The following is a 14,864-nucleotide window of genomic DNA, read 5'->3' as shown; positions in this document are numbered from 1 at the left end:
ATGAAGTTGTCTATTATCTTGTTCTTATGTGGATTCAGAAGATCAATATTGAAGTCCCCACATACGAGGATTATTTTTTGACTGTTGTCTGTGAAGGTTGCTTTGAACCAGTCTTTTTCAACTTGAACACAAGACTTGCACCAGGGGAGGGGGGAAAATGGGAGTGGAGGTGTTCCCAGTGCAGCCAGCAGCCAGCCACATCCAATACAGCCATAATTGGCGTGAGCTATAGTCCCCGTCTCGCCAGCACCGGGGGATACAGCGGCGAAGGCGTTGGATGAGGGAAAGGATGCGTGTACGAAAGCGTGTGTGAGTGTCCTTGGATGCATGAGTGTGTAGACCTGAAGAAGTTAATAACACAGCAGTTGCCGTGGAGACGTCTGTCAACAAACAACAGGTGTCTGTGAAGAAGAGAAGGAGGGGGTCAGAGCAACCCGCTGCATCAATCTCTTGGGAGAAATTGTTGTTGGGAGGCCGAAATGCAGATAAAGTAGATTGTTTGGGTTAGACCGAGTAGCCTCATTCCAATAGGCCCGGCTACTATGTCCATTCTGGTCTCTCAATCGATCCATCTGCCTTTGCTAAGTCGAAAGCTTCTCCAAGATCACCTTTTCCTTGTTGTGATTCACAGTCACCATATCAATCAAACCTAATCCAATCAGCAACATACCTGTTATCATCAGGGGCGGACCTACCATTAAGGCAAAGTAGGCAATTGCCTTAGGCCCCCAACCAGTAGGGGGCTGCCAACCAACTGCCCCCGCCCCAACCAGCACAGGCCAGGACCACCACTGCCAGCAGCAACCATACATATTCATGTATAATTATGTTATCATATTAAACAAATAACAGAACAAAAAGAAAGCCATCTGAAAGCTAAATTCATATTATCTCCCCCCACACTATCATGGACTCTTCCATGATGGTGGTAATGCGCCTTTGTGAGAAGCTAAGTGTGAATGAATTATTATTAATTTCGTGCAAGGTTGTATATTGATAGGGGCCCTTGAGGCCTGTTTTTTGTGTTAAAAGAACATATGAAGAGGGCCCCTGGCTGTGTTCGCCTTAGGCCTCAACATTGCTAAGTCCGCAACTGGTTAACGTTGGTCCGAACAGGTAGATGTCTTCAATGTCCTCCACGGAAAGAATCGCCACTGCCCCAATTGTCTATCGCGTACCTGGTGGTGAACGTTCCGTCAGGGCAGACAAGTTCCCCCGAACCCGAGCTTCTAGTCGAGAAGCCACTGAATACAATAAAGACAATGAATACAATAAATATAGAGTAATTATTTCCCATACAAATATTACATCCATAAATGCTCACAGTCAAAGAAAACACAAGAATACAATAATTCACAAATTAAATGGACAGACATTTTAATCTGCTCGATAGACTCGACATTGGACAGCTCCTTCAGCAGCAGACTGTTACACCCACAGTGTAAGAAGGAGAGGTTCCGCAGGTCCTTCATACCGACTGCTGTCAGGCTCCACAACACCTGCACCACTTGAACCATGTTGTAGTCAATATGTATTCTTTACTTGCATATCTTGCTTGCTGCTGTAACAAGTGAATTTCCCTGCTGTGGGATTAATAAAGTACAATACAATACAATTAAGAAATCTACAATTGTAACAAAAATATTTAACCTTCCTCTTTATTAGTAATTTATGTACTGTAACCCTCACATTATGTTTGTCTTGTATTGTTTATTGTATGTATGTGTATTTAACACATGTGTTTTGTCATGTATTTCTAGGTTACTTTTTTATTCTGCTGTTTGCTATGTTATTGACTACTGTGTGGAAAAAAGCCAACAAGACACACTGCGCATGCGTCGGTGGCCATGTTGGGCTACTGTACTATTTTAAGCAAGGTTGCGATGAAATTATTGAAAAAAGGCAGCGAGACGACGAGAGTGTGACCGCCTTTGTTCTCCTTTCTTTCCATATTCCGCGAAAGCGAGTCGACAACGGCGATTACTGTTAAGATAAAACCTGTCTCTGCGTCAACGTTTTAGCTTCTCGGGCTAGATTAGCTTGTTAGCTGCTAACAAAAAGACGCGGAAGTGATCAACACATAGCTAAGCAGAGCTCAAGTGTGAGTGTGAAGTGTTGTGATTGTGTGAAAATGTGTAAAGTACAAATGCTGAGAACGTTGGTGAATCAGCGACTCTAACTGCGGCTGTTGAAGAAATATTTGTAGTGTTGGAAAGAACGATAGCAGAGTACGAGGAGGAACTTACTCGAACAAAAGAGGAGACGAGCGACAACGTCAACTACTGGACTCTGTTTTCGAGTCTCAAGTTGAACTACACAGAGCAGGTTTGTTCACTTCGGTCATCATTATTATCATTAATATTACCGTCGCAAACAGTATTAACAGTAAATGTCATATTTTCCTATAGGAGTAATCTAAATAAGCTTTTCTACATAGCAAACACTACAGTATGAAAACCGCGTTGCTCCGGCATGTTTGTTTCATTATTACTCTTGTGTGTTTACTCATATTAAATTTGGTCATTGACATTATTCTTTAAAATGTCCTCGACCTGTCGTTCTTTTTTTTGTTGACTCTTCATATGGATAATGTATTGCTTTCTTTAAAAAAAAGGTGAAATCCTAATAACATGTTTTATGATACAAGCAGTTAGAATATTCATATTTGGAGCTGCAAAAATATGAGACCTTAAGCATTTCTTTGATTTCTTGTGTCCATTAGAAACCAGAGAAGAACATCATCCCCCTGAGCAGCAGGAGTGGAGCTCCAGGATGGAACATGAGGAGCCACAGCTCCCCCACATTAAACAGGAAGAGGAGGCACCACAGACCCTCCACGTTAAAGTGGAAGAGGAGGCACACAGCATCTGTCAGAAAGGAGAACATTTTGAAGGACTGGAGGAGTTCCCAGTGATTGGTGTCCCTGTGAAGAGTGAAGATGATGAAGACAAAGGTGAAAGTGAGGAGAAGAGAGAGGTGGAGCCTCCAAGCAGCAGCTCAACTCAACACATGACAACAGAAGCTGATGGAGACCACTGTGGAGGATCACAAGCACACAACCTCTTAGCTCCACTATCAGATAGCGACGACACAACGTCACACTCTCCTGACACTGATGATGAAGACTCTACGGCTGATATGACATGTCACACTGACAACACACACTTTAAATGCTCTCACTGTGACAAAACGTTTAATAACCACAGAAATATGAGAAGACACATGATAAATCACACAGGAGAGAAACCATTCATGTGCTCTGTGTGTGGTAAACAATTCTCTCAGAAAGCACATTTGCAAGAACATACAAGAATACACACTGGAGAGAAACCTTTTGCCTGCTCGGTGTGTGGTAGAAGATTCACTAATCAGTCAACTTGGTTGAGACACACAAGGATACACACTGGAGAGAAAACATGCGCCTGCTCAGTTTGTGGTAAAACCTTCGCTCAGAATGCACATTTGCAAGAACACACACGAATACATACTGGAGAGAAACCTTTTGCTTGCTCAGTGTGCAGTAAAAGATTCACTAATCGGTCAACTTGGATGAGACACACAAGGATACACACTGGAGAGAAAACATACGCCTGCTCAGTCTGTGGTAAAACTTTCACTCAGAAGGTGCATTTGACAATTCACACAAGAACACACACTGGGGAGAAACCTTTTGCCTGCGCAGTGTGCAGCAAGAGATTCAATCAGCGGTCAAATTGGTTGAGACACACAAGGACACACACGGAAGAAATGTGTACCCCTGCCCAGTCTGTCATAAAAGTTTCTCTCAAAATGATTAATTGATAACGCACAAAAGAACACACATGGGAGAAAAAACGTATCCCTGCTCAGTGTGCAATAGATATTTTTGTGATCGTTGAGCATTGAGTAAACACATGAATGTATACCTACGGTGGTCTGCTATGACATGTTGTGATGTACAGTATGAACTGAGTTTTCGTCCACAGGCAGTTTCTTCCTTGGGTTTTCGGTGATCTTCCTAGTTAGTGGATCTCTGTGCAAAGGAGATTAGTTAAAAGCGTCAAGGTTGTACCCCTGTTTGTGTTGTTTTCAAAGGATGTTGCATGTTTTGCATGAGAATTTGAACGTCTCCGCAGCTGTCCTGTGTATGAGGTGGTTTCAGCAGTCTTAACACACAGAAATCTGTGAACATGAGAAATGTGCCAAAGCAATACTGCAAAAATGATAATAAATTCAGATGAAACAGTACGAAATTTGGATACAATTATGTATAAAATATTTTTCAGTCATGCAGCTCAGGCAAGAAGAGGAAAGGAGAGGAAGAACAGATCTGTTGCATCTGTGACATTGAAACAAACACAGTTAAAGTAACAGTTGCACAATTAGTTTAGCTTTTTAAAATTTAGCTAGCGGTAGCAGGGGCTAGGACGTGAACGAGTTACGGGAGACAAGTACCCGTGAGTCCCGATTCAGTTAAAAACTCGTGAGTTTTTGAACGACTCGGTAATGACGCGCGCATTTCTGCTGCGCATGCGTCGACGGTCGCCATTTTGGTCTACTATTTAACGTAAGATTGGCAGGAAAGGATGGAAACGAGTTAGCTGAACGACGAGATTGTTACCGCGCTTGTTCCTTTGTCTCTACGTGTCTTGCGTAACGATTGTTAATTACTGTTAAGACTAATTTTAAAAGCTTCTCAGGTTAGTTTTGCTCTGCTGCCGTCTAACATACGCGGAAGTTGTCAGCACATCGCTTAAGCAGAGATCGAGTGTGAGTGTAAAGTGTTGTGATTGTGTGAAAATGTGTAAAGTACAAATGTTGAGAGCGTTGGTGAATCAGCGACTAACTGCGGCTGTTGAAGAAATATTTGTAGTAATAGAAGGAACGTTGGCAGAGTACGAGGAGGAACTTTCCCGAACAAAAGAGGAGAACGAGCGACAACGTCAACTACTGGACGCCGTTTTCAAGAAGCCTCAAGTTGAACTACACAGAGCAGGTTTGTTCACGTCTCTTGTTATCATTATTCGCCTCTCACCCGAGGAAGCTTCGTCAGTTCATGCTCAAAGACGAGATGGACCTTAAAAGTGTTTTAAAAAGTCTTAAATACATTTCGGTTTTCATGGCTTTAAAAGTCTTAGATTTTTTAGAATGTCTTGAATATTTAAAAAGGTAGTTGTCGAATTTAATAGGGACGAAAGCCATGCCTCATGGAGACGCTCCTCCGTCGCCTGGCAACACCTAGCCTTCCTAGCTTCCTGTATTATCCAATATAGCAGATATCATCAGAGAAAATAAGACACATTAGACATAAATAAGATAATATAGTCCGAAACTGAAAAGGTTCCTTGTTTTTTTCTGGTCATCATATTTCCTGCGGGAGTTATTGTCTCAGTGTATTGTAAGGACGGCTTTAAATGGCTTTGCACTCGTATTACCCAATAATACAAACAAATAAATGATGCATGGTCTCTTCCACTTTCAAAGCACTCAAAGCACATTTGCTAGCACATTTGCCTACTGATGACGCAGTATCAGGAGCAACTGGGGGTTCAGTATCTTGGCCAAGGCAAGGATACTTCGACATGATCATAGGAGGACGGGGGAACAAACCTTCAGGTTGGGAGATGACCACTCAACCACCTGAGCCATACGGACTGTAGGAAAACCTGTAGAAGGCTACATGACATGAATGCACCCTGTGGTTCACCCAAATGTGTACATTCAAATTAATTTTATAAAACATGTACAAATTTGTTTTTGTCGTGGCATAGTCTTGATTTTTCCATTTAGATGTTTGGCAAAGGCCTTTACATTTGTACTTTTGCGCAGATACCCTGTCTAGTCTGGTGGGTTGGTGCAAGATCCAACGTATTTATCCTCTAAAGGTAGAGGCGTGCCCAGACAAGAATGGTTTCACTCCTTTTGTTGTGCAAAATGGAAGTCGTAAGGATACAATTGAGTGGGGCCCGCTGCCAGCCAACCGCAGTTGTTTGGTTGGAATCACCTCGTTAGCATTCCATTCAGATGTAAGATGAAACCAAACCTGAAATCAAGATGGCTATGGTGTTTATTTGTTAGAGGTTAAATTACTCAATCTTTTAGGAAGGGAAGAAAGGACAGCATTGTATGTGGGGGATGGGCGGTGTTACAAAAGTGAAAAGGGCCTTCCATAGAGAACAAGAGCAAGCTGAATGAAGGAGAAAAAGGTACCAGACACTGACATTGTCATCCCGTATGTCTCAGGTCTAGCTGATATGGACCAACACTAATATACCGATATATTTAGATTGAATAAATACAATATACACTGCTGATAAAAATCTTATGACCAGGTGAAAAATTGCTAGAATTTGCATTTTGCACATTTGGATCTTAATGAGTTTTTAAGTAGAGCTACAATATGCAAAAACAAGAAGGGGGAGTGAGACAAAAAATATTTGGAACTTATAACAAAACAAAGTGAAATAGGTTGTTTATCACCTGATCAAAAGTTTAAGACCACAGACTATTAAAGCTCAAATCTGCTCAAAATGTTCATTTTCTGTCAGGCATTCACACTGTCCTCCTGATGGCTAAAGCTAAGAAGCCTTCTCTTTTTGAACGTGGTCGGATTGTCAAGGTGCATAAGCAAGGCCTCTCGCAGCGTGTCATTGCTGCCGAGGTTGGGTGCAGTAAAGCAGTCGTTCTACATTTTCTGAAAGATCCTGAGCATTATGGAACAAAAAAGTCAAGTGGTAGACCCAAAAAAAATCGCACCTACGCTGAGCCGGAGGATCCAATTGGCTGTCCATCAAGACACAGGGCGGTCTTCCACCCAAATTAAGGCCCTTACCGGTTCCGACTGCAGCGCAATAACCATCAGACGGCATCTGTGGGAAAAGGGTTTAAAAAACAAAAAACAAATTTGAAGATTTCGTCTCCTTCAACGCCACAAAACTGCCCGTTTAGACTTTGCCAGGGAGCATCAAACATGGGACTTTGAAAGTTGGGGAAAAAAGTTTTATTCTCTGGAGCAAAAAATAGGAGGGGGGGTCCTTCATTCAGTGGAACACTGGAGCTTCAGGCGGTGCAGGGTCGTCAAACAGCGGCCGCTTACGTGCAGATGTTGCAGCAGGCATCCCTCATGACGGGGGGCCCTTGTCTGTGTGGTTTTTCAACAGGACAACGCTGCAGTTCACAATGCTCAGGACAACGCTGCAGTTCACAATGCTCGCTTGACCAAGGACTTCTTCAGGGAGAATAACATCACTCTTTTGGACCAACCTGCATGTTACCCTCATTTAAATCCCATAGAGAACCTTTGGGGATGGATGGCAAGGGAAGTCAAAATGGCCATCAGTTCCAGACAGTTGATGCCCTTGGTGAAGCCATCTTCACCACTTGGAACAACGTTCCCACTAGCCTCCTGGAAACACTCGCATCAAGCATGCCCAAAGCCATTTTTGAAGTGATTAACAAGAACGGTGGAGTTACTCATTACTGAGTCCTACTGAGAACATTTTTTGTTCTGGTTTGGAGAGTTTTTTTGTTATTTTTTGAGCAATGGTCTTAAACGATTCATCAGATAAACAGCCTATTTCAGTTTAATTGTTGTTTTCAATAAATTATTTTTTCAAAATGCTTTTTGTCTCACTTCCCCTTCTTGATTTTGCATATTGTAGCTCTACTTAAAACCTCATTAAGATCCAAATGTGCAAAATCCAAATTCTAGCAATTTTTCAACTGGTCTTAAGATTTTGATCATGAGTGCACCTGTATATCCTGATATTTTTTCCACAAAGTGAGTTTAGACAAAGTCAAAGCCAAATATGTGTGTTTTTATTTTTTAGTTTTTATTAAAATAAAAAAGAAATTTACAGAAAAATCACCGCTGAGATAAAATAGTCCATTCTCTTTTTTTAAATATATATGGTAAAAGTAAAACATAATCTTGAATCTTAATCAGCACTCATGGTAGTCCCTCTGCAGCCGGGTTAGCGGCTCTTCCATCTTGTTGGGGAGCGATATCATGTTCCCCATGATGCTGATAAACACCGTCTTTTTCGCTGTCGGTGCATTACTCCCACTATGCAGCCTGTCCTTCTCCGTATCTCTACTGGGGTCTCTGGTCACTCGGCGTAGTGAAGAGGTGTATGGCTCAAAGCTAACAGCTCGCCACTTTGAGACATACGTTTGTACACCCCATACCCAGAACAACCTAGTGTGTGCTGTCTAGTGCAGTTAGGAATGCAACGACTTTTACATTGGGGAAGCCAAGCAGCAACTCTTCGGGTCAACTCAGCTGCCTATTTGCACCTCAGAGAGAAAGAGCCCTCTTTTGAGGGCCAAAATGTACACATTCTGGACAGAGAGCACAGATGTGTGAAAGAGGAGCAAGGGACGCCATCTACATTAAGGTTGAAAAAGCATGTCTGAACAGAGGGGGGGGTCTGCGTATATACACTCATATAGCCCCTAGCAAATGTAGCACCGCCACCTTGGTTTCAGGCATGTCCATGGCCATCATTACATCCGGATAGAATGTTAACAAAGGTGATACCACCCAAACGCCCCACTCCTTTCTATCTTAATGACCGTCATTTGACCGCGCAAAAGAGCGGAACAATTCCTGTCTAGGCATGCCTCCTTCTTTACAGGATAAATACATTGGATCTTGCACCAAATTCAGGCTAGTGCTGTCCTATCTTGTCATACTGGTGTTTGTCCCACCTAGTCATTGACCATAATGACAATCGTAATGTTTTCTAAGACAACCTGAACAGTCCATTTGCCATCCATTTAATGACCTGACAGTACAATGACCTGGAAAAAGGAGAATATTCACAGGCAACACAACACACTGGTACACTTCAAACCTGGTAACATAATCAGACTAGGGCAGGTTCACCTCAAAGACAGGACACCCCATAACCAGAAAATCTACATGGTGTGTGCTGTCCAGTTGCTGGGACACCACCTATCTCCCACATACATTGCTGTCCTTTCATCCATTCCGAAACTAATCAGTAATTTAACCTCTAACAAATAAACACCATACTGCCGCCATAATCATTGTTATGACTGAATAGAATGCTAACGAAGTGATTGCACCCAAACGACGGTCGTTGGCTGACAGACGCTCCCACTCCTTTGTATCCTAACGACTGTGGCTTTCTTGTCTCGGCATGCCTCTACCTTTTTAGAGGATTACACGGGAACACTCCTGTTTTGTTTTTAGTTTTTTGGCTTTTCAAATAGTGGGGTAGACTGCCCAGGGAGGGGTGCAATGATCTGTTGGTGGGGCATGAGAGACGGGGGACTTGGACTATTAGACCAAACCTGTACCCATTTGTTTTTGGAGTGGGCATACACTTTGACCTTTGAATAAACTTGTACACTTAGCTGCTCTCCATTTTGTCGCATTTCACTAGTTTGAGTTGCGAGTTCAGTCTGTACAATAAATATAAATAAGTATTATCAGGTTCTCAATAGTATTTAATTGGGGGTGGGGGGGGTGCGTGGAGAAATTTCTGTCCCCTCGGGGGGCACGAGAGAAAATAATTGAGAACCACTACAGCAGTGGTTCCCAATTTTTTTTTTCGTCATGCCCCCTCCCAGGGGACAGAGACGTTTTCAGCCCCCCCCCAATTTAAAATACTATTGAGAAAATGATCATATCTATTTATTTACCTGTCCTGTACAGACTGAACTCGAATTTAAAACGAGGAACAAAATGGAGAGCTGTGAAGCATACAAGCATATGTTGAGTACAATAAATTTATTCATGTTGGCAGGTCTGCACTAACATTGAAAGTACTCCCTGCCTCTCACGCCCCCCCCCCCCCCCCCCGACAGTTTATCGCAGCCCCGCCCCAGGGGGTCCTGCCCAACTATATGCGAAGCACTGCACTCCAGTAAGGCAAATAGTGGCAAAATGGAGTGCACTACCTGGATGCAACCATCAGAGGCAATGTTGATTGAATCTCATCCATACAGATACGCTCACTGTCAACTCCTCCAAAGTATGTTTGTCTTCTGGTGTCCTGCAGATGTCAGTGAAGAAGATCTTCCCCCTGAGCAGCAGGAGAGGAGCTCCAGGATGGAGCAGGAAGAGCCACAGCCCTCCCACATTAAAGAGGAAGCGAAGGAGTCAAAGCATCGCCACATTAAAGAGGAAGAGGAGGGCCACAGCATCAGTCAGGAGAGAGAGCGTCTTGAAGGACTGGAGGAGTTTCCAGTGATTATTGTGCCTGTAAAGAGAGAAGATGAAGACGAAGGTGAAAGTGAGAAGAGAGAAGTGGAGCCTCCAAGCAGCAGCTCAACTCAACACATGACAACAGAAGAAGATGGAGACCACTGTGGAGGATCACAAGCAGACAACCTCTTAGCTCCACTATCAGATAGTGACGACACAATGTCACACTCTCATGACACTGATGATGAAGACCCTAAAGTTGATATGACATGTCACACTGACAACACACGCTTTAAATGCTCTCACTGTGACAAAACTTTTAGCGACAAAAGGAATCTGAGTAGACATGCGAAGTATCACACAGGAGAGAAACCATTTATGTGCCCAGTTTGTGGTAAAAGATTCTTCATAAAATCACATATGATGAGCCACGCAAGAACACACACTGGAGAAAAACCTTTCACCTGCTCAGTTTGCGGTAAAGGATTCTTTCAGAAGTCACATTTGAATGAACACACAAGAGTGCACACTGGCGAGAAACCTTTTGCCTGCTCGGTTTGCCGTCAAACATTTTCTCAAAAGTCGTCATTGAAAATACACATGAGAACACACACTGGGGAGAAACCTTTTGCCTGCTCAGTATGTGGTAAAAGGTTCATGGATCGGTCAAATTGGTTGAGACACGCGCGAACGCACTCAGAAGAAAAACCGTATTCCTGCTCAGTCTGTAATAGAAGATTCTCTCAAAATGAATATTTAATAGCGCACAAAAGAACACACACTGGAGAGAAACCGTTCCCCTGCTCGGTTTGCCATGCCTACTTTCGTGCTCGTTCAACATTGAGCATTCATATGAAAACACACACCGGCGGCACTGTTTAGCGTAATTTTTATATTGATCTGAGGCGACATTCTGTGTTCACCCTGTTGTGTAAAGTTTGTGTTGCATGCATTCAACGACACATACTTGTGGTGATTTGCAACTGGGGGTGTTTGTATTATGCTATATGATATGTTGTGATTTATAAACAAGCTTCTAGTCCTTGCATAGTTTTTTCTTTTAAATATGTAAACTCATAACATGCAATGCACTATGACGTGTATTGCAAATGAATAAAGTCCTGCCATCCTTGTCACTAACTTGTTTTTTATTGTGGAGCTTTGCGGGTAACCTGCACACATTGTACCATGTGACCACAATGACAGTGAACAAATGCATTTATGTGTGTGTGTGTGTGTGTGTGTGTATGTGTAAGTAGCTTACACAACCTAAAACTGGTTTCATCTGGTGTTCTCATTTAGGCACATTTTACTCTGACGTAAATCTGACGCCAAGACCAACAACGTCATAATGCGCATGCGCAGTTCGCCATTTTGTTAAAGTACCGTTATACGTAATGCTACAGAAATTGGCTTGACCACGATAATGTTGCCCCATTTGATCTCCAAACACAATCGAGGAGACATCGTTCATTACTGCAAAACTTTACTCCGTGTCACTTTTACGCTTCCCGGGCCAGCTTTTAGCTCGCTAGCTGCTAATACAGAGACGCGGAAGTTAGGGACACTTGCTGCGCATGCGTTGCTCTGCATTTTGGACTACTACTGTAGTTAGCAAGACGACGAGATCATCCAATGAGGTTTATTTGGTCCAGAGGTAATATACTTAAACAGTTCTTTTTTCAGACCAGAGAAAGGACGGCTTGTTCTCTTGTCTCTAATTGTTTTGTGTAACGAGTGTTCATTACTGTTAAGACAAACTCTTCTCGGCGTTATTTTTAAGCTTCGAGGGCTAGATTAGCTTGTTAGCTGCTAACAAAGACACCGGGAAGTGATCGACACATCACTATGCAGAGATCAAGTGTGAGTGTAAAGTGTTGTGATTGTGTGAAAATGTGTAAAGTACAAATGCTGAGAGCGTTGGTGAATCAACAACTAACTTCGACCGTTGAACAAAAATATTTTTGTAGTGTTGGAAAGAACGACAGCATAGGACGAGGAAAAACTTTTTCCAACAAAAGAGAGAACGAGCGACCATGTTAACTGGACGCTGTTTTCAAGAAGCCTCAATTTGTGTTACACAGAGCAGGTGAGTTCACCTGTAATGTAACACTAGACATTGTTTTTTAGTAACGGATAATCTAATGAATTACGATTTTATTTTTTACTTTTTTGTTGAAGTTATGACGCTGTTACAGTTGCCGACAGTGAATTGTAGCACATATTATGCACTGTTATGAAAATCAACTGTCTGTGGCTTCAGTCGCTATTGTTTACTACTACTACTACTACTACTACTACTACTACTACTACTACCACTACTACTACTACTTCTACACGTGAATAGCTAGATAGTCAACGAGAGTTGTGGTTGCTCACATCTCAGGAAAACATTGCCCCCAGGCGTTTTCATTATAAAACATTGCAAGAGAACAGAGAAGAAAAAGAGATGTCAACAACCGGGCGCTGTTTTCTAGAAGCATCAACTTGTGTTACACAGAGCATCTTTGTTTAATTAGCATTCTCGCATGTTTACTTACATTAAATTTGATCATAAACATTATTCTTGAAAGGGCTGTCTCCTTAAAGGTTAATTTTCTTTGTTGACTCCTCATGTGGACAATGTATTGCTTTAATTTTTTGAAGTGAACTCTATAGGTGCTTTAATAACATGCTTTATTGTACATGCTGTTATGTTTACTAGAAGATATTATTCATATTTGGAGACAATAATGTGATACTCTGACTTTTTTTTAAGCATTTGGTTGTCTTCTTGTGTCCTGCAGACATCAGTGAAGAAGATCTTTCTCCTGAGCTACAGGAGTGGCACTGCAGGATGGAGCAGGAGGAGCCACAGCCCCCCCACGTTAAAGGGGAAGAGGAGGCGACTCAGACCTTCCACATTAAAGAGGAAGAGGAGGAGCACCAGCCTCCCCACTTTAAAGAGGAAGAGGAGGAGCCTCAACTCCCCCACATTAAAGAGGAAAAGGAGGAGCCACAGGCCCCCTACGTTAAAGAGGAAGAGGAGGAGCCACAGGCCCCCTACGTTAAAGAGGAGGAACACATTATCAATCAGAAGGGAGAGCAACTTGAAGGACTGGAGGAGTTCCCAGTGATTGGTGTCATTGTGAAGAGTGAAGATGATGAAGACAAAGATGAAAGTGAGGAGAAGAGAGAGGTGGAGCATCCAAGCAGCAGCTCAACTCAACACATGACAACAGAAGCTGATGGAGACCACTGTGGAGGATCACAAGCAGACAACCTCTTAGCTCCACTATCAGATAGTGACGACACAACGTCACACTCTCCTGACTCTGATGATGAAGACTCTAAAGCTGATATGACATGTCACACTGACCACAAACGCTTTACATGCTCTCACTGTGACAAAACTTTTCATCATCGTAGTACTCTGAAAATACACATGAGAAGCCACACCGGAGAGAAACCATTTGCCTGCTTATTTTGTCAGCAAACATTCTCTCGAAAGTCAAATTTGATAACACACACAAGAAGACACACAGGGGAGACACCTTTTGCCTGTTCAGTGTGTGGTGTGGGTTTTGTACGAAATCAACATTTAGTAGCACACATGAGAACACACACTGGGGAGAAACCTTTTATCTGTTCTGTCTGTGGTACAGGTTTTAGACAAAATCATAGTTTGAAAACACACATGAGACAACACACTGGTGAGAAACCTTTTTGCTGTTCAATCTGTGGTATAGGTTTTGTACAAAGTCAGCAGTTGAAAGTACACATGAGAAAACACACTGGTGAGAAACCTTTTTCCTGTTCTATCTGTGGTATAGGTTTTGGACAAAATCAACTGTTGAAAAGACACATGAGAAAACACACTGGGGAAAAACCATATTCCTGTTCAGTCTGCAGCAAAAGCTTTTTAGACCGAACAACACTTGTAACACACATGAGAAGACACACTGGAGAAAAAGTGTTTAGTTGCAGTGTGTGTGGTGAAAGATTCTCTTATAAGTACCAGCTTAACAATCACAAGTGTGCTGGTGAGAACAGCAGCAGTAAATGAAGCTGCAGGTTTTTGAAATATGGTAACTTTAACATCATCACATATAACAAGTGTGACATCATTGCTTTATGTGTATCACAATCTTTATGCCTTTCAATGAATATGTATATGAAAAAAACAATAAAATATCAATCAGCTGATGGCATCACTTTATTACGTAAAATAAAGACCAAATAACCAAAGCTATGGAAGACGTTCAGGTCTAAGACTCAGCTCCTCCTGGGAGCAATGTTTCTGGTAGGGTTTCTCAAGACAAATGCGTCATATATGACTGGCCAGTTAAAAAGAGTTCCCAGTGATTTGTGTTGTTCTGAAGAGTGAAGATGATGAAGACGAAAGTGAAAGTGAGGAGAAGAGAGAGGTGGAGCCTCCAAGCAGCAGCTCAACTCAACACATGACAACAGAAGCTGATGGAGACCACCTAGCGCCACTGTCAGATAGTGACGACATAACGTCACACCCTCCTGACACTGACGATGAAGACTCAAGACATACATAGGGAAATGTACCTTTATTGGATTTTCACAAATAGAAAAAAGGTTTCACAAATCACAAACTATGTTTTTATGAACCCCCAAGGTCTATAGGTTAATCCAGTACAGGTTTGACAAGTGCGAGCTTTGTGGTTTTTAAAGTGGACCAGGTCTAATATGGAGTGGGTGCTAA

The 14,864-nt window shown here is 42.4% G+C and overlaps 3 protein-coding genes across 6 annotated transcripts; all 3 read left to right on the top strand.

Moving 5' to 3' along the window:
- Positions 1-1,786: 1,786 nt before the first annotated feature.
- Positions 1,787-4,190, top strand: LOC129178288 (gastrula zinc finger protein XlCGF17.1-like). The gene is made up of 2 exons (XM_054770358.1): positions 1,787-2,325; positions 2,723-4,190. The coding sequence occupies exon 2, from the start codon at positions 2,773-2,775 to the stop codon at positions 3,799-3,801; it is 1,029 nt and encodes a 342-aa protein (XP_054626333.1). The 5' UTR covers positions 1,787-2,325; positions 2,723-2,772; the 3' UTR covers positions 3,802-4,190.
- Positions 4,191-4,559: 369 nt separating this feature from the next.
- LOC129178259 (zinc finger and SCAN domain-containing protein 2-like) lies at positions 4,560-11,280 on the top strand. The gene is made up of 2 exons (XM_054770299.1): positions 4,560-4,975; positions 10,008-11,280. Exons 1-2 carry the CDS (start codon positions 4,780-4,782, stop codon positions 11,033-11,035), a joined length of 1,224 nt encoding a protein of 407 aa, XP_054626274.1. The 5' UTR covers positions 4,560-4,779; the 3' UTR covers positions 11,036-11,280.
- Positions 11,281-11,552: 272 nt separating this feature from the next.
- LOC129178252 (oocyte zinc finger protein XlCOF6.1-like) lies at positions 11,553-14,327 on the top strand. Of its 4 annotated transcripts, XM_054770281.1 has the most exons (3): positions 11,553-12,016; positions 12,124-12,242; positions 12,940-14,327. In XM_054770281.1, exon 3 carries the CDS (start codon positions 12,990-12,992, stop codon positions 14,196-14,198), a length of 1,209 nt encoding a protein of 402 aa, XP_054626256.1. In that variant the 5' UTR covers positions 11,553-12,016; positions 12,124-12,242; positions 12,940-12,989; the 3' UTR covers positions 14,199-14,327. The 4 variants fall into 4 exon arrangements, with proteins under 4 accessions (XP_054626256.1, XP_054626255.1, XP_054626257.1 ...); XM_054770280.1 differs by lacking the exon at positions 12,124-12,242 and having other exon boundaries at positions 11,553-11,810; XM_054770282.1 differs by lacking the exon at positions 12,124-12,242.
- The last annotated feature ends 537 nt before the right edge of the window (positions 14,328-14,864 follow it).

This window comes from Dunckerocampus dactyliophorus, chromosome 3 (genome assembly GCF_027744805.1).
Source record: "Dunckerocampus dactyliophorus isolate RoL2022-P2 chromosome 3, RoL_Ddac_1.1, whole genome shotgun sequence".
Taxonomy (NCBI): domain Eukaryota; kingdom Metazoa; phylum Chordata; class Actinopteri; order Syngnathiformes; family Syngnathidae; genus Dunckerocampus; species Dunckerocampus dactyliophorus.
The sequence above is the reverse complement of the archived record's forward strand: the minus strand, read 5'-3'. Positions and strand labels throughout refer to the sequence as shown.

Coding starts and splice junctions, on each gene's coding strand:
- LOC129178288 (XM_054770358.1), top strand. CDS start 2,773: ATGGAACATGAGGAGCCACAGCTCCCCCACATTAAACAGGAAGAGGAG.
- LOC129178259 (XM_054770299.1), top strand. CDS start 4,780: ATGTGTAAAGTACAAATGTTGAGAGCGTTGGTGAATCAGCGACTAACT. Junction 4,976..10,007: donor AGTTGAACTACACAGAGCAG/GTTTGTTCACGT, acceptor GGTGTCCTGCAG/ATGTCAGTGAAGAAGATCTT.
- LOC129178252 (XM_054770280.1), top strand. CDS start 11,789: ATGAGGTTTATTTGGTCCAGAG. Junction 11,811..12,939: donor GAGGTTTATTTGGTCCAGAG/GTAATATACTTA, acceptor TGTGTCCTGCAG/ACATCAGTGAAGAAGATCTT.